Source organism: Mustela putorius, unplaced genomic scaffold (genome assembly GCF_011764305.1).
Source record: "Mustela putorius furo isolate JIRA1106 unplaced genomic scaffold, ASM1176430v1.1 tig00003834_pilon_pilon_pilon, whole genome shotgun sequence".
In the NCBI taxonomy this organism is placed as follows: Eukaryota; Metazoa; Chordata; class Mammalia; order Carnivora; family Mustelidae; genus Mustela; species Mustela putorius.
Genome location: NW_025421987.1, coordinates 55589022 through 55613252, shown reverse-complemented (window position 1 = coordinate 55613252; position 24231 = coordinate 55589022). Strand labels below are relative to the sequence as shown.

Below are 24231 nucleotides of genomic sequence, written 5' to 3'. Positions count from 1 at the left end.
AAGTCTAGCAACCCCTCTCATGCCAGCCAACTGTTGTGCTTAAGTTGGACAGGTCATCTAACCTATAAACTAATTCCTGAAAATCTCAAGTTCAGGATCAATTTCTCTTTTTCTCCAGAAAATATCTGATATTTACAAAGACTAAGTCTAAGAGACTAAGAGGGTATGTGTCCAAAACCTCTAGAAGGCTTCTAGGACTACAGAAATTAAAATAAATCTCTTGAACCAAATACCGTTAAGAAGGAAGAACTGGAGTTAAATTAATGAAATGAAATCTCCTCTAAGTCATCATCAAATCATAAGTGATTAGAAATGTTGCCAAAACATGTGTGTGTTCCTAAGATGTGATAATAGAGGTGAGATGATCAGAGATGCATATTCTCCTTTTACTTCTTTAGTACTTCCTGGTATTTCTATAGTGCCCCAATAATTGTAGAATAATTGTATTATTAAAATTAATAAATTAATGTTCTTTTAAAAAAGAGATAAAAAAAGAATCCCACTCTAGATGTGCTTCCTTTTCTTCCAAACACTAAGAAAAAATAGGTGAAGTAAATGCAATAGTCCTTCTAATAAAACAAATTACAGCATTTCATACTTCCCCAACACTCTGTAATTGCGTATGTTTCAATATTCAATGCAAACTTAGCACACATCACGAAATAAATTGCACAGAGCACCCTACCCCAACTACTGGAAAAGTAATTAAAAAAAAAAACAACACATTTTAAGACGTCCCTGGGAGGTGCAGTCTGCTAAGCATTGAATTCTTGGATTTCAGTTCAGGTTGTATTCTCAAGGTCATGAGATGGAGCCCCATGTCTGGCTCCACACTCAACACAGAGTCTGCTTAAAACACATTCCCCCCTCTCCCTCTATCCCTCCCCATCTTCAGGATGTGCAGGTTCTCTCTCTTTAAAAAAACAGATCTTTGAAAAAAAAATACTTTTTAAAAACCATGGAGCTATTTGCAATAAAATTGTATGTTAATCTATTAAAATGGAAAAAAAAAACTGTTAAAAGAAGACTTCAAATTATTTCTTTTAGCTGAGTTTTCCAAAATGCCACTTTATTCTCTTTAGAATAAATTAACTTCAAGTAGATGTTACATGAGTGATAAGCCTCAGGGAGGTGTGTCAAAAGGGAGTGACATGCATGGGGAGGTCAGGTCGAAGGAACAAGAAATGAGCGTCGTCTTTTCATTCATTACTCTACCTGAAATGGAGTGACTTCTTTAAATCCAGAAAATAGGAGATTCCTTTCATTAGATTTATGTAGGAAATGTTTGTTCTACAATAGCTTATAGCCCATGGTATGGCTGAAATGACAGCTTTATCCAACAGGCTCAATGCATCCTAGGAGCACAATGCAATGAGGGTCAGAGGGGTTGACTATATATAAAACACACACACAAGTTCTCCACTTTCAAAAGCAAAACAATCAAGCCAGGGAGGACAAATAATTGGATCAACATAGCATTCTCTTTTGCTAAATATCCCAAACCCAAGACTCCTTACTTGTGGAGTCTAATATGTCTCCAAATAAGTATGAAAATGGGTTAACTTCAATAAATTTCAAAACAAAAATAACGGAAGAGTACCCACTTTTCCAGGGCACCCGGTGGCTCACTCAGTTGAGCAGCCTACTCGGGTAGAGGCTGCAACCTACCCACAGTTTCTGGTCCACCGGAGTTAGGTTTGTGCCCCAAAAATGTATATTTGTCACAACTTTGAGGTGATGCTGAGCTGCAGTTCTGCACTTTAAAAATGGGGATCAAAGATGATTTAACATGCAGCAATGGACACACTCAAAACTCAGAAGAAACAAGTAACCAAAACATGTGTTCATAGCAAAGGCACCTAGTCAAGGGGATCTACTGGGAAATAGAACATTATAGTTTGAAATACTGTATGTATCTATGTGTAAGCAAAAATAGATAAAAATATATGTTTATAAAAAATAGTATTTATATAAAGGTATTAGTGAAACAGGGATCTCTTTTTTTTCTTTTTTTTTTAAGATTTTATTTATTTATTTGTCAGAGAGAGAGAGAGTGAGAGCGAGCACAGGCAGACAGAGTGGAAGGCAGAGGCAGAGGGAGAAGCAGGCTCCCTGCGGAGCAAGGAGCCCGATGTGGGACTCGATCCCAGGACGCCGGGATCATGACCTGAGCTGAAGGCAGCTGCTTAACCAACTGAGCCACCCAGGTGTCCCAGAAACAGGGATCTCTTAATTTAATGATATATTTCCCCCCCCCCAAACAAAAAGCAAGGTTACAAAAATTGTTTATATTTAAATTCTATTTAAGAAAAGCAAAAAAGACACTTTATATAATAAGTCTGCCAAAGGATATTACTGTTTTTCCTTTTTAATGTAATTTTGGAATCTTAAAATTTATAATGAGAGGAAACTGTTTCACGTACAAAGACTTGATCAAACACAGATTTAAAATAATGACATTATTAACCGGAAAAAAACAAGGAACAAGAGACTTAACATCTATAACAAGCACACATTTTGAGTTAATGTAATTACTTGTTAAAAGGCAATATATCACCAAGCTTGAGCACAGTATGTTTTCACGTAAATAATTATCTGAGAAAGCAAGCCTGCAACCTTCTCCAGGAAGCCAACTTCAAAAAGCTTGATCTCAACATGGATCTATCATGTGCATGGAAAATAATCAAAAGAACTCATAAAGCATCAAACTCTATGGCAGGTTTCAGCAAAAAGCAGCAAGATTTTAAAACTGCTTCTGAAAAGATGAATTCTTACCCACCCTACCCCACATTTCCCAGGGAAATAAAAGCAGAAGTCCTAAAAGGGGCCAGACAGAAACACTGTGTCTGCTCAGCTTTGAGTCCAGGGTGTTGGAAGGTAATTTCTGACTGGGAAGTCCTCTCTTCCTCTCTTCATTTCTCTCTAGAACACTCAAGATTTACTGATGAAAGCTCAGCAGATACTTGATCATAAAGAGTAATAACAACTAAACGAAGACACTAAAAGGAAAATACCAGATGCCATTCTGCAGGATGTACTAAATGCCACCTAATGGATACATTTAAATCCTCCTGAACCAACAGATTAACCAGGTAATTTTATATATAAAGTATTGGACAAATGTATGTGTTTACAAGATGATGGGTGTGTACATGTTTGTCAAGTTTTCTTAAAATTAGAAAACTTCAACAATAATCGATATTGATTCAGGTAGTTATTTGGAATAAAATTTCAAATACAAGCTGTATTGATGCTGTTAGAGACAACCACTAACTGCTTCATTAAATACACACACACACACACACACACAGAACATGGAAATAAAACACAAATGGTCTTATTTTACCTCGAGTAGAAAGTGAGACTTATATATAGATAAATGGAGGTGATATCCTGTTATCAAGACTACTCATTAAATAAGGTGACATTCTACGCAAAATGAGCATTCCCAACAGATAATTTTTGAAACGATCAGAGAATGCACAAATTAGAGTAAATAGCAGTAGCAAGGAAGCTTAAAATCTACCATCTTACCTCAATTTAATACTGAATGTTGTTTAGTATTTTCAGGTTAAACTGGGAAGGAGGTGTCAAAAATTAAGCCCTAATTGTGACACGAATCTTTTTTTCATGACATGAATCTTTTATTCAATAATTAGACAGTGAAATACTACATTTGTGGGAATTTAGTATTTTCTCTATTTGTTATACTTAAGTTTTTCACATGGAATCTTTTTTTGTTTTGTTTTAATTTGGATATGTATGCTTTGAACAACACCATGTCCTATACTTTGGAATAAAATTGATATAGAATCAAATTCCATTTGCCTTTGATGAAATAAAAACGTTAATTAGATGCCCGATAATGTATTCAAGTCAAGTTTAGTTTTCTTTTATAGCCCCCTGTTGTGGTATAATAACCTAGGGAACCAGACAAGGACGTGCTTTAATACTTTATTTTAGCCATCATTATATACTCTATAGACTGGAAAGTATGCCCTGGCAGTTTTGAAGAACAGCATTTGATGACCATTTCTTTTTTTGTGTGTGTGTGTGTGTGTGTGTTTTTAAATGAAGGATATTCAAGAGAATGTATGTAAAAATTTCAAATATATTGTGCAAAGTCAGAAATAAGATATATGTAGGTTAAAATATTTGGAGCTAAAAAATTAGTCTGAGGCTGATTTCTGAATGGGTGATATATGAGCAATATACAGGCAGAAATATCTTCAATTATAAAGTTATATACCTGATTTAATATTTAACAATAAATTCCCTTCAAGTGATTTTATACAAATGTCTTGCCCCTTTCTACTTTTAAATTCTAAGAGCCAATTATCCGTCATTTCTCCTTGGAACCCTTTGATGGTTATCAGAGTAAATGAAGCCCAGGAATAATGAGAATACAGAAAAAGTGACTGTGAATAGAAATTTAAAAAGCTAAATGGCATGAAAATGAAGCTGTAAAGGAATAAAGCACAGTCCATGTTTCCCTTCCCATTTCTATATACTGTCTGCATGTGCCTAACAAAAATGTCCTTTAAGAGGCAAACATTTCACAATTGAGAAATCCAAAGTATCTCTACCTTCACATAACGTACTTCAGACCATTTTATTTGATATTTGCCACAATTAAGTATTCCGAGATTCAATTTTCCGTATTCTTACTGTCACAATAATTTCTGTTTCTAATAACGGAAAGCTCCGATTTTAGAAAAAGCTGTCCAGAGGGCGCCTGGGTGGCTTAGTCAGTTAAGCATCTGCCTTTGGCTCAGCTCAGGTCATAATCCCAGGATCCTGGGATTGAGCCCACATGGACCCCCAGTTTGGGCTTCCTGCTCAGTGGTAAACCTGCTTCTCCTTCTCCCTCTGCACCCCCTCCTGTTGTTATGCTTGTGTGCGCTTTCTCGCTCACTCTCCCCCAAATAAATAAACAAAATACTTTTTTTAAAAAAGTTACACAGAGAGAAGACCAAAATCGACAGTCTGGGATTGAAAATAACCATCCCTACTCTCCTCTCCTAGGTAGTGAAGAAGAAACACGAGCCATGGACAACCTCACCTCTGTGGCTGCAAATGGCAGTTTATGCACCAGAGATTACAAGATCACACAGGTCCTCTTTCCGCTCCTTTACACTGTCCTGTTTTTTGTTGGACTCATCACAAACAGTCTGGCTATGAGGATTTTCTTTCAAATCCGCAATAAATCTAACTTTATCATTTTTCTTAAGAACACAGTCATTTCTGATCTTCTCATGATTTTGACTTTTCCATTCAAAATTCTCAGTGATGCCAAACTGGGAACAGGACCACTGAGAACCTTTGTGTGCCAAGTGACCTCTGTCATATTTTATTTCACAATGTACATCAGTATTTCATTCCTTGGACTGATAACTATTGATCGCTACCAGAAAACCACCAGGCCATTTAAGATGTCCAACCCCAGCAATCTCTTGGGGGCTAAAATTCTCTCTGTCATAATTTGGGCATTCATGTTCTTACTCTCTTTGCCCAACATGATTCTGACCAACAAAAGGCCAAAAGACAAGAACGTGAAGAAATGCTCTTTCCTCAAATCAGAGTTTGGTCTGGTCTGGCATGAAATAGTCAATTACATCTGTCAAGTCATTTTCTGGATTAATTTTTTAATTGTCATTGTATGTTATACACTCATTACAAAAGAACTATACAGGTCATATGTGAGAACAAGGGGCGTAGGCAAAGTCCCCAAGAAAAAGGTAAACATCAAAGTTTTCATTATCATTGCTGTATTTTTTATTTGTTTTGTTCCTTTCCATTTTGCTCGCATTCCCTACACCCTGAGCCAAACCCGGGATGTCTTTGACTGCTCCGCTGAGAATACTCTGTTTTATGTTAAAGAAAGCACACTTTGGTTGACTTCCTTAAATGCATGCCTGGATCCATTCATCTACTTTTTCCTCTGCAAGTCCTTCAAAAATTCCTTAATGAGTATGCTGAAGTGCCGCAATTCTGCAACGTCTCCATCCCAACAAAACAGGAAAAAAGAACAGGACAGTGGTGACCCAAGTGAAGAGACTCCAATGTAAAACACCTGAGGTAATATTCCAACCTATTAGCGTCTGGAACATCCAAAAGGAAAGCACTGTGTAAAAGTACTGACTAATAGTAAGCTGAGTTAGTAACAATGACTCTCTAAACAAGTAGTAGAAAGCAACAGAAGTCATTTTCATTTACTTATCCAGTAGTAAAAGCTGTCTTAAAATGTAGAAAAAGAAATCTAACATGTAGATGTTTAGCAAAATGAACTGTATCTAATCATTGTGGTTATAAGCCAAACTACATGGAAGTCATGATTTATAAAGTGTTAGCAATGTGGGTGACCATAGGATAAATGTTGTAATTTTTTTAATACATTATTGAACACAGTATAATTATCAAGTTATAATCAACTAAGGAAAAATGATAAAGCCGATAAAAAAAACTTCTGACTGAAAATTATACTGAGATGTGCATACACTCTAGTCCCTGACCAAATGCTGATCTATTGTGATACTCATTATAATATTTTAAGAGGGACATTTAACAAAGACTATAAAAACTACTAACTTCTAACTAACTATTAGCAAAAGCCTAAGAAATTTAAACTAATTGAAATGGTAACTGGACTGAACTTTTTAAATTTTCATTAAAAAGATAGGCTTTAAAATACTTGTCCAATAAAAAGAGCAGAAATAGCAAAATTTATTTTGCTATTTATTTAAAAGTTATTTCTATGACCTTGTAATACCGAAAAACTCTTTTAGTATTTCCTTAATCCTAGAGAAAACAGTTTTATTAATGGTAAAATACCATCATTGCCACTTACCTTTATTAATTAGCTTTCAGAAACTACCTGCTATTTGGGTTAGTGAATATTGCTTCAGTGAGAAAAACAACTGTGAATATGCGGTTGCAAAGCATAACTATTAGCAGAAAAGTGGGTAAAATGTTTCTAATTACTGGTTTGTCACTTGTGTGAAATATCAAAAAAAAAAGTATATTAAACTCTAAAACACACTTTGTTGGAATTTCTTTGTTCGAAGACATTAGATATCACAGCTCACCTCTTATATACTCCTACATCAAACATCAAACCATTGTAATAAAGGATAACTGCAAAAACTTTTATGACACATCACTGGACAAAGTCTCTAGTGAAAGTACCATAACACATCAATTAGTTCATAAGTAAATGATAATGAAATATGATTCTACACAAGCCGTAGTCACTATTTTTAGTACAAACAAAATATATAATACACTTGGAAGCTGGTATTATTTATTTCAATTATTTATGATCCCCAGAGGTGATTCTCAAATATAAGGCATGAATACCAGTAGCAAAATATGATGAGAGGGGGGGGTAAAACAGGGTGAGTTGCAGTATATGGAAGTTCACTGAACTTCAGTATTAATCAATTTTTATCTAAATCCTCCACATATTCTGCTGAGCTAAATATCAGGGCAAAGTTGAACTCGCTCAACTTTCTAAATGAGATCTATTCTCAAGTGGTTCCATTTACTTCCCCGGCACTTCTACAGGCAAGCACTGTGTGTTAGAGGTGAAGCACAAAAAGAAATGCATCAAAAATGAGGCATGTTCTACATAGTGCTAGTCTACATTCTAGCCACGTAGACTAACACAATTCACTTTAACATCACATGTGTAAGTGTGCACATTCTGTAAGAACAGCAGGATAGTTAAAACGGAAGAATACCACACGCCAACTCATCTGTCTTCTTACTTTGCATACAAGAAAAATGAAGGGCAAATCCACCCCTCAACTCATCCGAGTCAGGGGGTACAGAGTGGGTTAGAACTGACACCACGGTGCCATGACCACATGAACTGCTGAGAGACTGCAGAGTGGGCAAAGACTTTCCCAAATAATCTTTCCCTTTGTATGAAATTAACTCACTGAGAAAACAATTTCCCTAACAGAAAGAAAAGAACAGAAAAACAGAAATGCCAATGGTATTACAGTATTCTTAAAAAAGAACTATAAAGTGTTCAGAATTACCTATGTTTTTATATATAAAATGAAAAAATTTACATTAAACTCTAAATCACACTTTTTTGGGAATTCCTTATTCAATGACCTGACACAGCCTACACTCCTATATCAAAAATCAAACTGAATCTACTCAAGACGGACCGAGAGATCAGTATTTACAGAGTACTTAGGACACACAGAATAGGTCACTATTTCCAGGTTTAAGAATTTTAATATACATAACAAATCCCAGATTTCATAATAACTTTAAAAAAAAAAAAAAAGGAAGCCGAATTTTGTAGACTCAGATCCAGAAGTTGAAAAATTCAGATGAGACAAACAAAATGTAGCCTTGTTAATAGCGTTAGGAGCTAACAAGTCCGAAGGATGCTGGTTAGGGGCAGTTTGATATCACAGTGGTTTTTATAGAAAACCAGGTGTGGCAAAGTATAGCCTGCAAGCCAAACCCAGTCAACTCCTCCTTTTTGGATCACCAACTTAAGAATGGTTTTTACATTTTCAAATATCAACAGAGAAAATACTATAATTAAAATTTCATGCTGTATTAAAGTTATATGAAATTCCAGTGTCAGGGGCCACAGTGAGGTGTATTAGAACACGGCCACCACCCACAGGTTTTATCCGTGGTTGGTTACCAGCTCCAACAACAGGACTGAGTAGCTGGGTTGTGGTGAAGACTGCACGGCCATAAACCAAAATATTTACTAGGTGGTTCTTTAGAAAAGACGATTGACAAACCCTGGACCAGAACTCTAAAAACAGGTGGAGAACAATCACAAGAAGAACCCACTATTCAGGCATCTAAGTGTTTCAGCAGCTTTACATTAAAAACAAACTAAAAACCAGGGGGTGGGAGGTTGGGGGAACCAGGTAGTGGGTATTAGAAAGGGCACGGATTGCATGGAGCACTGGGTGTGGGGCAAAAACAATGAATACTGTTACGCTGAAAAGAAATAAAATAAAAAATTAAAATTAAAAAAAAAAAAACAACCTAAAAACTATAGATTCCGGTGCCTAATCTGGGTGATCACTGTTGACTGGAAATGCCCAAAGTGAGATTACAGTGATGCCAGTTGGAACTAAATATGTAGAAATGCACATACAAGTCAGTAAATAAAGGGAAACAGCCTGATCTTTTTAAATGGGAAAAGGACATAAAAACATCAAATTCCAAGAGAAATACAAATGTATTAAATACATTAAAAATAAAATGTATTAATATTTAATACATTAAAATATGTATGTATGTAAAATATGTAAAAAATGTATTAAATACATTAAAAATACAAAAAAATATATACTCTCACTAATAAACAAGTATATTTACATTTAAATTGCATGGGTTTTTTTTTTTTTCCACCTCTAAGTTTAGAATTGCTTTAAGAGATTTTTACAACAGTGTTGAAAGGAAAAATCCCACTCAGTGAGAATGTAAATTGGTACAATCTTTCTGGAAATCTATCCGAAAATACCATTCAACATTTTGCTGCACAGCTTTTGTCCAGCAATCCCACTTCCAGGAAATTTTCTACAAATATGTTGAAACAACTACACAAAAATATATGGACATACATGTGATCTACAGTACTGTTTTTAAGAGAGAAAAATTTGGAAAAAAGAAAAAACATGAAATGTCAATTGGTAATGGCTTAACCAAACTATGGTAACTTTCTATAGTATAACTTTAAAAAAAAAGAACAACAGGTAAATCTTCACAGACTAACATGAAAGGAAATAAAGATCTGGTTTGTCAATAAAGGTAAATATATATATTTGCACACACAGGTATACATATGTAAGGGGAGATTAACTTTCAGTTTCTACTATACATATGCTTATATTTGAATTTCTCAAGCTTGCTTATCTTTTATAATAAGAGAAAACAGATATTAATATGTTTAAGGTAATATTAAGACTTCATTGTTTCTACTTATCTGTAGAGATTTTCTAATACTGATTTTACTTATAGACACTTCTACAGTTAATGTTAAACTACATAACTTATTTTAGCTTATTATTATTTCCACTTTCAGTTAATCCCGTGTGGAATTTCTTAAGCAATTTTATGTCATCTGAGAAAGTACCATGCTATGATCTGATGTGAAGTAAAAGGCTCTTTTTGTAGGAGTTCCCACTATGACTTTCATTCCAAATCAAAACAAATACTTCCTCATCTTTTCAGATATCATTTAGATGGTACGAGTTAACCACATCAACAGGAATCTTTAGACTATTAACTCTGATCCAAAGGAAAATCACAAAAGAGACTAAAAATGAGAAAAATAATTTATTGCCATTTGGCAGGCTTCTAATTTCGATGAGCTTTAAATGTATCTTCTTTAATTCTATCCAGATCACACCACTGGGAACCATATTATATTTTCAACCATGTAATTCACCATAAGGGATAAAGTTTCACAAATTCATTAAACTTTAAATTTAAACTTTAAACTCTTCACTCATCAATAAGTAATACAAAGCCCAGAAAGTCTAGAATCTAGTAAACAATTCCAGTTCACACTGTGGTTTCTGACAGTTGGGAGTGTGAGGCAGGCTCTGAGCATGACCTCTGAACCGGATTGCATGGGCCCGAAGTTGGCTTAAATGCATCATTGTTCAAACTGCTTAACTGTTTGCCTCAAAATGGGACCAATACCTGAGGATTTTTGTTGAAAAGTAAATAAGAACATATTATCATTTAGAGCAGTATAACTACTAGCTATACAAATTTTATTGGTTTTGACTACATATAGAACTTAAAATTTGGTTTCTTCCCATTTGGCAAATTTCTAATTTTGGGGACCTTTCATTTCATCTTTGATTTTTCCCCACCCGTCATTTGTGATCTTTCCCCAAACGTATACACGGTATCCCACTTTTAACTTTATTCAACAAGAAACATACTAACATCTTCTTCTACATGACATACATTAGTCTGTGCACTTGGTGAATTTTCACTCATTTCATTTCCTGAACAACCCAACAAAGTAAATACTATTATTTATTTTCATTGTAAGGAGAAGGCAACGGTTTCGTGGAAAACATAAATAATTTGCCCAAGGTCACAAGGAAATAAGTAAGAGCTCCAATAAGAAATTGAACCCAGGCATTCCAACTCCTAAGACAGTGCTCCTAACTTCTCTGCTGGGCATGTTAAGCACATGGACATATAGCAATGTGTGGTCTATTGGATATTTAGTATGCTCAAACATTTTGAAACTTGCCCCATTTGAAAGAACATATTCCCTAACTTCAGAAATGGGCACCGTTAAGTCAGTTCCTCTTTTGAAAGTTTCCCACACTTGGACATTTTGAAAGTTGACCAAAATGTGATTTCCAGTTTTCATATTATGAAATTTTCTTGTACAGCATTTCCTTATTTAAACTGAAACTATTCCAAACCTCCATCTAGATAATGGTTTTGGAGATTTAGGGAAATTTATACTTAATTATGTAGGTCAAATACTTCTACTTAGAAATTAAAATTTCCCCTCCACTGAAGCAAGCAAGAAGATGCATGTTTAAATTATGTTCCATCACAATAATGAAATCCAGAATCTGTATTTCCAAGAAACAATTTATTTGAGTCAAACATACATTTTTTAAACTGTGCCACAATTGGTAGTTTCCACAAAATTATCAGGCATCCTATTGCCTCATGTTTTAAACATCCAGTGGAACATGAAATTTTTCTTCCCAGAATCCCGAACCAGGCGATCCCAAAATTCTCCACCAACACAACCACAGTCTGCTCAACCCTGTCGTGAAATGTGCAGTAAAAACTATGATGTGAAACTCCATGGAGAACTCCACATTCCCCTCATAAGGTCCCTTAATTTTCCCCTTCCCTTTATCTACCTGGCAGGGAAACATTTCGATTCATGGACAAGTGTCTCTACATAAAGCAGCAATTACACCCTTTCAAACTTGGAAGAGATTTAAAGGATACATTTTATAGACTTTGACCCAAGGCTGACTGATGAAATTCCTGAGTCTTCAGCAGTTCACATACAGCATTAGATATAGAGAAATTTCCAAAAATGGTTTCTAATGAGTGAAATTACCTCTACTGAAATGTGCAGTACACTCACCACTGCAGGAAGGGGTGAATGTTTCTTAGTGTTTCCTACATACCCGCCACAATTCTAGACAACTGACACTCATTGTGTCTTCTCATTAACACCATGAGGTATATAATCTCATTACATCCAGTATATAGATGAGGAAACTGAGGCAGAAATTCTTAAATCATTTGTCTATGATCTAGCATGCAATAATTGCTGGATCTTGGACTCTAACCCCCCAAATCTGTGTCTAACAGGTCTTAACTTTTGGAAAATATGTCTATCTCTCTGAGATAAAAGACCAAAGGACTGAGATAAATGTAAAAATAAGAGGTCATCCTACTGAACACAGATTTCTGGACAAAGCAGTCTACAAGAGTGCAGATGATGATTCTGATTTTAGAATCAGCACTTGCTCTCTCCTCCATGGCTGTAGTTTGGGACTAACTTATTTTTCTCCCACCTATTCTTAGATACAAGAGGCACTCAAAAATTCCACTGACTGCTGTGTAGATAGAAAAGATAAATTGCCAAAAGGTATTAGATAAGAAAATATAAAGATATTCAAGTCACAGTAGATTAACAGCACCTAAGTTTCATATAAAAGAGGCTTATTAGAAAATCTGCAAAGGTTTGAATATGAAGACATTCTAATTGATCACATTACACACGTGAAAATGAGGAAGGAAACCTGGTATAAGAAAGCAGAACAACACTTGCCTCACATGCTCTCCATGGGCCAAACCAAACACTGCCTCAATCAGAAGAAACAGCTCAGGATTCTCCCAAACAAAGGTGAATTTCAACTTTTATTATAAGTGGGCTTGCTTATAAGAGAAAGAAAATGCTCGGGGTGGGGAGGGAACGCTTTAAGGTAGACATTCTAGAAACCATAGATTATGAGCATAAGGAAATATATAATATGCAGCAATCTGACATGAATAATGCCTTCTTAAATGGGTTTTGTTTTACTGCATGTTAAAAGGAGCACTTACAAAGGAGGTAGAACCTGTTATTTGGGTTGCATAAGGATGTAAAAGTAATGGTACTATTGCAGGTCCCAAAAATGTAGTTACATGTTTAAAAAACCCTAGCTAGAAACAATATGTTCCTTTTCAACTCCTCTACTGAAGGCGATGAGTAAATATAAGGTGTTAATATGCTACACACCTACGTTTAAAAGACTGCTTTTAAACATAGCACTCTGAAAATTATGAAATGCTTCTTTCCCTTTGTGTGTGTGGTTATCTGTGATAGCAGACACTGGCAACCATGAACACCACAGAGATCAAGAGCTTCAATGGGTCTGAGCGGTGCCCCAGAGACACACGGGTAGCGCAGTTGGTGTTCCCAGCCATCTACACGGTCGTGTTCGTCCTCGGCATCCTGCTGAACACTCTGGCCCTGTGGGTGTTCCTTCACATCCCCAGCTCCTCCACCTTCGTTGTCTACCTCAAAAATACTCTGGTGGCCGACTTGATAATGACGCTCACACTTCCATTCAAAATCCTCTCCGACTCACACCTCGGACCCTGGCAACTCCGGGCCTTTGTGTGTCGTTTCTCCGCGGTCATCTTTTATGAGACCATGTATGTAGGGATCATACTGCTAGGATTTATAGCCTTTGACAGATTCCTCAAGATCATCAGGCCTTTTGGAAAATTCTTCGTCCAAAAACCTGATTTTGCAAAACTAGTCTCAATCCTCATTTGGCTCCTTTTGTTCCTCATCTCTCTGCCAAATATAATCTTGAGCAACAAGGAAGCAACGCCGTCATCCGTGAAAAAGTGTGCCTCTTTGAAGGGCCCGCTGGGGCTGAAATGGCATCAAGGGGTGAACAACGTATGCCAGTTGATTTTCTGGACTGTTTTTGTCCTAATGCTTCTGTTTTATGTGGTGATTGCAAAGAAAGTATACAACTCTTATCGAAAGTCCGGAAGTAAGGACCGCAAACACAACACAAAGCTGGAAGGTAAAGTATTTGTTGTCGTGGCTGTATTCTTTGTGTGTTTTGCTCCATTTCATTTTGCCCGAGTTCCATACACTCACAGTCAAATCAACAGCAAGACTGACTGCAGGTTGCAAAATCAATTGTTTATAGCTAAAGAAACAACTCTCTTTTTGGCAGCAACTAACATTTGTATGGATCCCTTAATATACATATTCCTGTGTAAAAAATTCACAGAACGCCTACCGTGTATGAGAGGGAAAAAGACCACAGGATCAACTCAAGAAAATCAAACCACTCAGACAGATAATATAACTCTAAGCTGATAAATTTCTCATGACTACTTTCTATTTACTTCAAAAGATAATTGATTTGGGAATCAAATTTAAGCAGTGAAAGAAAAACAGATGGGACAAATGCTTTCTTACATGTTATTACCCTGGTTTACAGAAAGGATTATACAAATTTTAATTCCACATAGACCGATTGATGAGCAGAATGAAGTATCATTCAGAGAAAACAACTGAAAGCAAAGTGGCCGCTAGAGGTCATCTTTTTGAAAGCATTCATTTGCATTTTAGAAAACATTATGGGTAAATGTAAATTACCAAGAAAGACCCTTCCAAAACACTTTCCCACATTCTCTGACATACATGAGTCAAACAACACTACTGCTTTTGTGTCCTACAGCTGCTGATACTTGCTGATTTAAAAACAAACAAACAAACCTGAAAATCCTTGGATGAAAGCTGAAGCTAGTAGTTGAAAGGGATACTGGATATGGAGCATCTGGGGAGTTGAAATAGGGTCAGAAAACCCTAAGAAAGCCTGGATGAAGGAATTTCCCCTTATAAAGAGCCTCTTCCAGTATCAAGAGTACTGACATTTCAGTACTCCATAGGAGGCACAGATGATTATTAAGCCACATAAAATATCATACTGTAGTGCTTTGCCTGTGTCTTCAGTGTATACAATTTAAGGGCAAGAACACAGGACTGATACTCTCTGGAATTCTCCCTCTGCCTGGCAAATACTCTAATGGCAGTTGAATATGCCAGCTACTGAACAAACCCTGCCTAGGTCACAACCTCTACCCAGATGCTCACGCCTCTGGCGGAAACTAACTACTCCTCCCACTGTTTGGGCATGTGTTAGGGCCCCTGGGGCAGACTTCCCTTCACTAGTTAGTGATATCCCTAACTGCATCCCTGAAAGATGACTAGGATTCTTTAAGAAAGACAATATATTTTCGAGACTGAAACCATGTCATATTTTCTAGGTACCTCCCACAATATTCCCCACAGACCATGAATTACAACTGTTTGAAATACAGTATGTCATTGTTGTGCCATTCTGGGCACATTTATGGAGAGAATGCTGACCCACAATCATTAGCATCCATACTGGGGAAATTTAGCAAAGGATGGCCACCTGCTGGTACTTATTCACCTCTACATTTCTTCTTGAATTCCTGTGTGCTTCAAAAAAGCTAAAACGTGTTTATCTAGAATTGTGGACACGGATTTATATCTCTAGAGAAACTGCACAGAGGAATAGTCATGCTCTGTAAATGTGCCTCTGGCTCTAACATGATCACCATAGCTGAAACCCCAGGCCTCTTCCCATGTTCTCCAAGGCCCTGAAGGACCTGGAACTTCCCGACCTTTCTGGCCTTATCTCCTAACTGCTCTTCCATCCCTGGAACATTACATACACTCTTATGGATGTTTGTAACTGTCAAAACATGCCTTGCTCCTTTTCGTCCCTGGGCCACTCACTGCACAGGTAAATCTCCCTTTGACCCAATCATGAAACCCTAAGATGCCATCAATTGGCCCATGAACTCTCATCTGGTCAACCTCCCACCACCATCTCAAACCCAATCACCCCCTCATCGGACTGTTGTCACACCTCAATTATTGTACTTATCACGCTGCTTTGTAATTACTTGCCCACACACATACCTACTCTTTTAATAATCTATGTATATTTTTGAGAGCAGAGATGGTGTCTCATTGTGAAATCAATAAATATTTGATAAAATAATCCAAGGTGGTTTTATTTTCACATTCTAGAAGAGCTAAGAGGAAGCCAATTCTCATGATGCTGTTATTTTCAAAAAGGTGATATAAATTCATTGAAAACGCAAGCTCTTTATAGTTGCCTTCCTATAGCATGCACCCAGGGCCCTGGGAATTGGGAGTGTTCCTGGGTTTGCTAGTAAATGAACATGAAGAAAGCAGGATTACTAAACAGGACATGTATAGCTTTGGGGCTAATGTCTGTCAACACTTCAGTTTTAAAACTACAGACAAAATGCTTGAGTGACATGCTGTTGGTTTTGGTTAAGTAAAATCTGTAACTATAGCATATTACAATCTCCAAAACTCTTCTAGAAAATACTCTTAATGTCTTATCTTCATTCTCTGAAATAAAAGAATTGTGGTAACTGCTAAAGATGCCACTAAATCCACACTGCCTTTAAGTACATTAAGGTTACATTAAACAATCACATGTAGACTCTAATAGTGTATTATAAATAACTGCATCTTGATAATATACAGAATTTTTTTTATAAAGATCTTTCAAGGGGCACCTCGGTGGCTCAGTCATTAAGCGTCCACCTTTGGCTCAGGTCATGATCTCAGTCCTGGGATCAAGCCTACCATCAGCCTCCCTGCTCAGTGAGAAGTCTGCTTCTCCCTCTCCTTCTGCCCCTCCCCCTGCTCATGCTTGCTCGCTCTCTCTCCCTTTCTCCAACAAATAAAATTTTTAAAAAGATACGAAAGACAGAGTTCTAAAATTATGCCCACCCTAAATACAAATATTTAATTCTATTATAGTTAACATGATAGTGAAAAGCTGAGTACCTGATTTGCAGAGTGAAAAAATCTATGAAGAACTTAGGGGATGGGTATATTAGAGCCACCTTAAAAATCATGCTCACAGAATGCAAAGCAACCATTTGAAGAGAACTTTCCAAACTAGCAATCACAAATACTAAATTCTACAATGCTTATAGAATGAGATGCTATACCATAGCCGTTAATGACTGAAACAAGAAAACAAAAGAGGAGGGAGACAATAGTTAGCTTTAATATAATCTGTGAGCTCCAAACACAAATAAGAGCTTTCGTAAAAAGTTAAATATAATTGTTTTTACTGGATGTAAGCAATATGAATATAGAACACACGTTAAATTGGTAGTTCCCAATGTGACATGGGGATCAGAACACAGACTGCTGAGCCCACCCCCAGAGTTTCTGATTCAGGAGGTCTGGGGTGAGGCCTGAGCTTGCACTAAATTTGCAGAGGTGACTGATGCTACTGTTCTGGACCACACGTTAAGAACTACTGTGCTAACTGCTCCTTGAGGTTCATTCTGAGAACTGTGCATACTGTTCCTTAAGATTTAGAGCTCAGCAGTCTTCTTGGACATGAGTGCACAAGAGTGGAATCTGTTGGCAGGAGACAGACAAAACTGTTATTAAGAGAACACGGCAGATGTAAGGTGACAGGCAGTGGCGAGGACTTGGCTACCTGAAAAGTTCATGCCCGGCTTACAGGGGTTTCTACTACTCCGGGCCAACAGTTGGCACTGGAGGGATTTGGGGGCCCAGGGTTGCTGGCTATCAGCAAGAGGAGAAGAACTGACCGTGTGACAACAAACGCAGCACACACTACTTACTCTTCACTATATATGAGGCAAGTCTACCAAGAGCTTTCAACAGACTGTCCCAGTGAATAATCCTAGGAAGTGCTCAGAGACAAAGAAGTTGAGAAACAGAGAAGCTAAGCAACTTCATGGGGACCTCACAGCATAGACAAAGCAGAACTAGGACTGTAATTCAGACTCTGGCTTCAGAGCCCATCCTCATTACCACTATATTCACCACCTCAGATATTCTAATGTTCTCAAGAGAAATCATAAATCCTGTCTCCCATATTTCCGGCTCCTTTCAAAACTTCCATAGCCACCTCCACACTCCTTGACCCCACAGAAACAATACGTTCATGTGTGGGCTCTGACTAGCCCAGGTGCTGCCAGGTAGTTGGCTCTGACCTAGAAGTGAGCAAGAGCTTCCCTGGGCCTTAATGCATGAAGCCTGCAGTCTTTCTGAGGGCTTGTTATATGCCAGGCACCATGCTATGTGCTCTACAAGGACAATCACCCTCTCTGTTTCTCACTTCAACCCTATGAGAGAGATACCACAGGGCTTCCTGTTGGAGGGCAACATAAAAACAAAACTGAGACACAAAGCAAAAAGATACATGGCCCATGGTCAGGCCTGACAGCAAGCAGAGGCAGAGCTGGGGCTAAAATCCAGGCAGGTGGCCTGGGACCCAATACCTCAATGGCTCTGCTACACCATTGGGACAAGTTCCTTAAGGTTTGACATTACACCCCAGCTGTGAGGATGATAAGGAGGTGGCTCCTGAACAGGAAGGGGGAGGTCTCAGTACAAACGAGATCCAAAAACCTCAGGGGCTTGAGCGGTTCAGCCCTACGAGTACCTCCAGCACTTGAGAGGTCTTGAGAGACATAAAATTCCAAAGAGCAGGTTCACGGATTCACTGAGTCAGTCATGCCTTCATTGCAGGGCCCTTTGCCTCCCTGGAAGCACACAGTGGTCAGGCACACATCCCACAACAGGATCCAATTGTGGAAGCTATATGAGAGACATAATTCACTCACCATTAACAACTGAAAGGAAAAGGTAGCTCACTCCAAATGGAGACAATGAGGAAGGGCTTGCAGGAGATGACAACGAGAGCTGGACCTTGAGGAAGGAGACAGAGCATGAGAAAGGGAATGCTGCCAGGCCATAAGCAGTGTGGAGGAAGGCTCAGCTAGGGGTGGGGAAAGTGCTATGGCCAGAGCACAAAGGGCTATGGGGGCCGGGGGCTACAGCACGTGGATGTAGAAGATGAGCCTGGGAATGCAGCATGGGAGCCTGCAGCAGAATGCTAGAGGTCTTGTGTTGGATTGTATAGACTTCTCGATGAACCATGGAAAGTTTCTGAAGAACTACACGCTCTTTGCTTGTGCTTTAGGAAAATCAATTTGCCACCAATAGGGCAAGTAAGGAAAAGCCACTGAGGACTGGAGATCAATTAAAGAAGTATTCCACAGATGCAGGCAAGAGCCAAGGAGGAAAACTGAAATAGAACCCTAAAGACATTTTCAGAGACCGAGGTTTTGAGTCCAAGACCACCGGAGAGTAGGAGGTTGTATGTAAAATGTATGTAATTAATAGGCAAAATGTATTTTCAATGGGGCCCATAATCCCCACCCTACCCTTACAATTGAGATTCATTGCTCTGAAGACCACTAGACTGAGTGATATATTAGACCATAAAGGCAAAGAAACAGATTCTGGGTATGATTAAAGTCTCAGAAATCTGGGTCAATAAATGTAGCCAGTGGAGACAAAATATGGATCCAGGGCTCTGAAGATAGTGCTAGATCAGATAGCTAGGGGAACATTTTTTCTGAGACAGTAAGAGAAGAAATGAGCTGAGCATCCAAGAGTCCATGCCGTGCAAGTGTCCTGTACAGAACAGACAGAAGAGATGTCTAGAATGGCAGAGTTTAGAGGGTGGAAGGTGGGGGCTGACTTAAAAGGAGGAGCAGGAGATCTCGTATACTGGAAACTAAGGAAGAAGTAATAGTCAACAAAATCAAGCATTCTAGAAAGGTCAAATATGATGAATCTACAAATATGAGGTTAGTAGGAACACTGAGATGGTGGAATAGAGCCCCATATGAAGAGGAAGTGAGAGACTATGATTAACTCTCATCTTGCCACAAAAGACAAGACAGTTTACGAGAGTTCCAAGGAGAAAAGACCAACTGTTGGTACATTACCTCAGCTTTTTCCAAGGGTTTCTAGGAACAGAGTGGTCCCTTTCTACACCGTGCAGAGTGAAAGCGCTCCATGTGAAACAGCAAAGAGAGCAGAAGTGCAAACACTCAGCAGGTCTAACCCATGACCACGAAAATCCAGCTTCAGCCAGAAAAATGGGTATGCCAACATTTCAGCCATTAATATTACCTGGGTTTCTAATACCTAGTCCAACCACTCAACCCCAGCATAAATTATTCGTAGGGAAAGCAGGGGCAGCACGGAGAAAGACACCAAGTGGTAGGGATGGGAGTTGAGAACATAGAAGAAAGTAACAAAAGAGAAAAAAAGAATAGAGAAAAGAAAGGAAAATGAATTTAAGACTTACAGTAGTAGGTAAACTAATTTTTTAAAAAGATTTCTTTATTTATTTTTAGAGAGAGCATGTGTGTGAGCAACTTGGGGTGGGGGCACGATCGATGCAGGGCTCATTCCCAAGACCCCAAGACCATGAGATCATGACCTGAGCTGAAACCAAGACCTGGATGCTCAATCAACTGAGCAACATTTTTAGAAAAAATTCCATATCTCACTCAGCATGTGAATTCTTGCCACTTCTATAATAAAACACAAATTGATGAATGTAACATCTCGAGGCATAGTAATAAAAAATGTCTACCTTTATTTTAAAAAACAGCTTAAATACCAGATGCCCGTACATGACTGTATTTGATGGTGTCCATCTAGAACAATTTTACCTATCTGGTAAATAAGGTCTATCTGAATACTATAGCGTTTTAGGAACATTGGCTCTGTGCATTAAATTTTATCATATAGACATATCACTCAACACTTTTTTTTTTCCTTTATACTCTATTTAACTCTGTTTAACTGAAATTTCCTACAATCAAATATGCCTGAACTACAAGAAAATGAAACATTAACCTGAATGCGGTGAGCCTGCCGAGACCAACTCTCTCTTCCCTCTACAGATCCTGCTCTCAGGTTTATACTTCCCCACCATGTCAGATAGACTAGAAAAAGCCATTCTAATTTCCTCCTTTTCAGAAGGGAAAGCTGTCAGGAGAGAACATAAAAAGCATTTCAAGTAATCATCAGTTCATCACTGAAGGAAAACCAAGAGTTTTCTAAGGGCAACTAAAATATTATGGACTTACTCTGGCTTCGAAGTTGAGGAAAGTTTTCAATTTTTAGTGAATCCAAATTCACGTTCAGACACCCCCACTCATTCCCTTGGTCACTTTGCCTTTGGTGGGGGATGGGGGGTGCGGAGAGGAAGGGAAGACAGAGAAGCTACTTTTCCTTAAGTATCAACAGTGTTTTAAAGCATTGAAGGAATTGTCCCATATATTATCTCATTTAATCTTCACAATATTATAAGGTAACTATCCCCAAGCTTATTTTCCAGAAGAACAGACCCAGCTCTATTAATGATTTTCCAAAGGGTGGGGGGGCTATGAATTGGAGGGGCTGAAATCCAAGTTGGAGTCTGTCTGTCTCCAGAGTTACTAGGCTCTTGTCATGGCCCGACAATGCCCGAAGCCAAAATTTCCCAAGTGAAGACATAGAGTAAGTAGCACAGCACAAGGCAGGGAATCAATAGGAGGTCAGGAGTCGTATGCAGGCATATCTCCAGGCTTAATCTCCAAACCATCCCTTCCCTCTAATCAACCATTACACATGAAGTTCTCATACCAGAAAAAGGTAAGTGCTTTATTTAAAGCAGACCTAATAGATACAAATCATTTCAAATGACAGATTAAACACAGTAATTCAAGCATAGGGACCTAAAGATAGCAATCTCAGCAAGGGAACATTAAAGGGTTTGTAGTAATTATACTCAGCACAAATTCGCAGCCACTGGATGTGAGCCACAATTAGAGTGACTTTTGTATACAGAGAGATTGGACAGTAAGATGTGATGAAGATTTTACTACAGTCCTTGGTGCATGTTCTGGCTCCATGCAATAGGCATGGGCACTCAAGACAGATGGACTTGAGCTATGAGATCTCTGCTTGTCTTTGTTTTGTAGTGAGTTAGTGTATGACAAAAGACTAGTGCAGGGGGCCAGGTGACTCAGTCTGTGAAGTGTCTGCCTTCAGCTCAGGTCTTAATCCCAGAGTCTGGGATTGAGCCCCCCAATGGTGCTTCCCGCTCAGTGGGGAGTCTGTTTCTCCTTCTGTCTTTCCCCCTGGCTTGTGCTCACTCCCTCTCTCTCAAATAAATAAAACCTTTAACAACAACAAAAAAAAAAATTAGCAAACCCTCTATGCAAAGGAAAATCATATGCAAGAGAAAAGGACTAGAAGACCAAGACAAACTCTGGTAATGCATTTGCCAATGTCTCACACTAAAAAGGTAGGAGGGTAGGAATAGGATAAAGGGTTCTTTCAAGGTTTTAGGAAGGCATCAATAATGATACCAAACTTTTATTCCAAGATCTTAGAAACACATTCTCTCCTTGAGTGCTTCAGTCTCTTCTAATACTATATTCTGAAAAATCAGTAAGGTTGTGGGAATTCTGATCTAAAATTCTGTAATTAAATCAGAATCCTCCTTTTATAGAACAATAAAACCAAGAAAATTTGAGTAAGTTATCTAGTAATCCCAAAGAAAATGAGAGTTTGGATCTACTGACTTTGTGATCCGTGATCCACGAACCAGGTCTTTTTTGAACAAGATTACAGACATTCCCATTTGACCTCAAAATCCCAAACTCTAATATAAACTTCAGGCTAATACAACCAAAGTGCCTTCGAAACATTCTGAGGCACCCCCTACTCCATATCCTCCAGAATGGATCCTACCAAATATAGAGCAAACGAATTTTCAAAAGCCAAGGGGACGTTTTTATAAAAGTAAAAAAGGAGAGATTGTTCTAAACATTAAAAGCCTAAAATGACAGCTAAACCAAATGCCGTGTGTAACCAGTGGTTGAATGCCACATCAAAAAAATTAAAAGGGTATTATTGGGAAATTGCAAAATTTTAATACAGACAGAATATTTTAAAATGTTACTGCTTCAACATTAATCTTGACTGATAATAATATTGTGATTAGGTAAGAGTATATCCTTGTTTTTAGAAAGCACAAGCAGAAAAACCTAAGGGCAAGGCATCTGTCACAAGGACTGCAACTTCAAAGAGGTCCCCCCAAAATACTGTGGGGGGGGGGGGGGGTGGGATAGAGTATGTGAAAATGTTAATAGTGTGTAAGCTGAGATGAAATTTAGTTGCACTATTCAATTTGCCTGTGGACTTGACATCTTTAAAAATAACATTAGAAGAAAAAAGTCACCTTCAGTAAAAAATGAAAAAGGAATTTTATTAAACATTGTGGTGGTCGAAAACCACAAACACATATCCCAGGACATTGTCTTGTACTCAAAATAAATTTGGGATTTGTAATGGCTAAAACTGTTATTAAAAGAGCTTCCCTTCATTTAATAGGATCTTCCAATGAAGCAGCAAGATAATTATTGTTATAAAGTCTCCTGTGGCTTTTATGAAATGTGAGACTTGCTATAAAAACCAGCCAAAATTTAAAAAAAAAAATTTAAGCAGGTTAACCTTTCAGTGATTTGAACAATAATAAAGTTATGGGCTGTTTTTCAGCTTTTCTTTTCATCAAAGCATTACACTTTTTTCGTGACTAAACGTGTACTACTTCCCTTTTTGAATGTTCAGTAAGACCGGCTTGAACAAGTCCCAACTTGAGACTGGCATGATATGCTTCAAGACAAATGCATAAAGGCTGCCTCATGCAAACTTTTTCATTCCTAGACTTAATTTGCATCACTGGCCAAAGCTTTTAAATACAACAATCTGACTATTACGTTCCCCAGAAAGGGAAAAAACTATTCCAACCCCAGCCCACCTCCAGGAAGAGAGCGAGCTACCTACTACACTGCATGGACAAGCAGAATGCAGCTCCTTCCCTCCTCCATGAGATCTTTCGAAAACACCAATAGGTACAAGGTCAAGGTGCTCCACTGTACAGGAAGAACTTGGTCCTTACACAGGACAGGGATTATTTTTTAACATAAAAAATTAATATTGTTAGTTGGCCCTAACAGGACAAAGGCAACCCAGGTTAAAAAATATATATATATTAAAATTTAAGATACGTAAATCAGATAAGATAATTTAAGTCTTCCTCCTCTGGGAGGCAACACATTCCTTATTCCTTCAACAGAAGCTTGTGAAGTATTTGTCCAAATAAGGTCCCTAATATGATTTCACACAGATAACTGGAAATTTGGGATGACAACCCTCAGAAGTTGCAGGGAAAGCCTTTATCCACACAGTTTTAAGAA

At 37.9% G+C, this 24231-nt stretch overlaps 3 protein-coding genes across 13 annotated transcripts in view; 2 read left to right on the top strand and 1 right to left on the bottom strand.

The window, feature by feature from the left end:
* P2RY12 (purinergic receptor P2Y12) overlaps positions 1-7038 on the top strand; it is a 43686-nt gene extending 36648 nt beyond the window's left edge. For both annotated transcript variants that reach the window (XM_004755550.3, XM_004755551.3), the window contains exons 2-3: positions 2927-3092; positions 5026-7038. In XM_004755550.3, coding sequence (XP_004755607.1) covers positions 5049-6068 — 1020 coding nt within the window. In that variant the 5' untranslated portion in view covers positions 2927-3092; positions 5026-5048 and the 3' untranslated portion in view covers positions 6069-7038. The remainder of the gene's footprint in view (positions 1-2926; positions 3093-5025) is intronic.
* MED12L (mediator complex subunit 12L) overlaps positions 1-24231 on the bottom strand; it is a 324346-nt gene that overhangs the window by 78951 nt on the left and 221164 nt on the right. The gene's annotated exons all lie outside the window — the stretch shown is intronic.
* On the top strand, positions 12795-16094 carry P2RY13 (purinergic receptor P2Y13). Of its 3 annotated transcripts, XM_045088525.1 has the most exons (3): positions 12795-12895; positions 13358-14072; positions 15328-16094. In XM_045088525.1, exons 2-3 carry the CDS (start codon positions 13373-13375, stop codon positions 15357-15359), a joined length of 732 nt encoding a protein of 243 aa, XP_044944460.1. In that variant the 5' UTR covers positions 12795-12895; positions 13358-13372; the 3' UTR covers positions 15360-16094. The 3 variants fall into 3 exon arrangements, with proteins under 3 accessions (XP_044944460.1, XP_004755610.1, XP_004755609.1); XM_004755553.3 differs by having other exon boundaries at positions 13358-16094; XM_004755552.3 differs by having other exon boundaries at positions 12811-12895; positions 13361-16094.

Bases quoted from the DNA above. Each gene is read 5' to 3' on its own strand.
- P2RY13 (XM_004755553.3), top strand. From the start codon at position 13,373: ATGAACACCACAGAGATCAAGAGCTTCAATGGGTCTGAGCGGTGCCCC.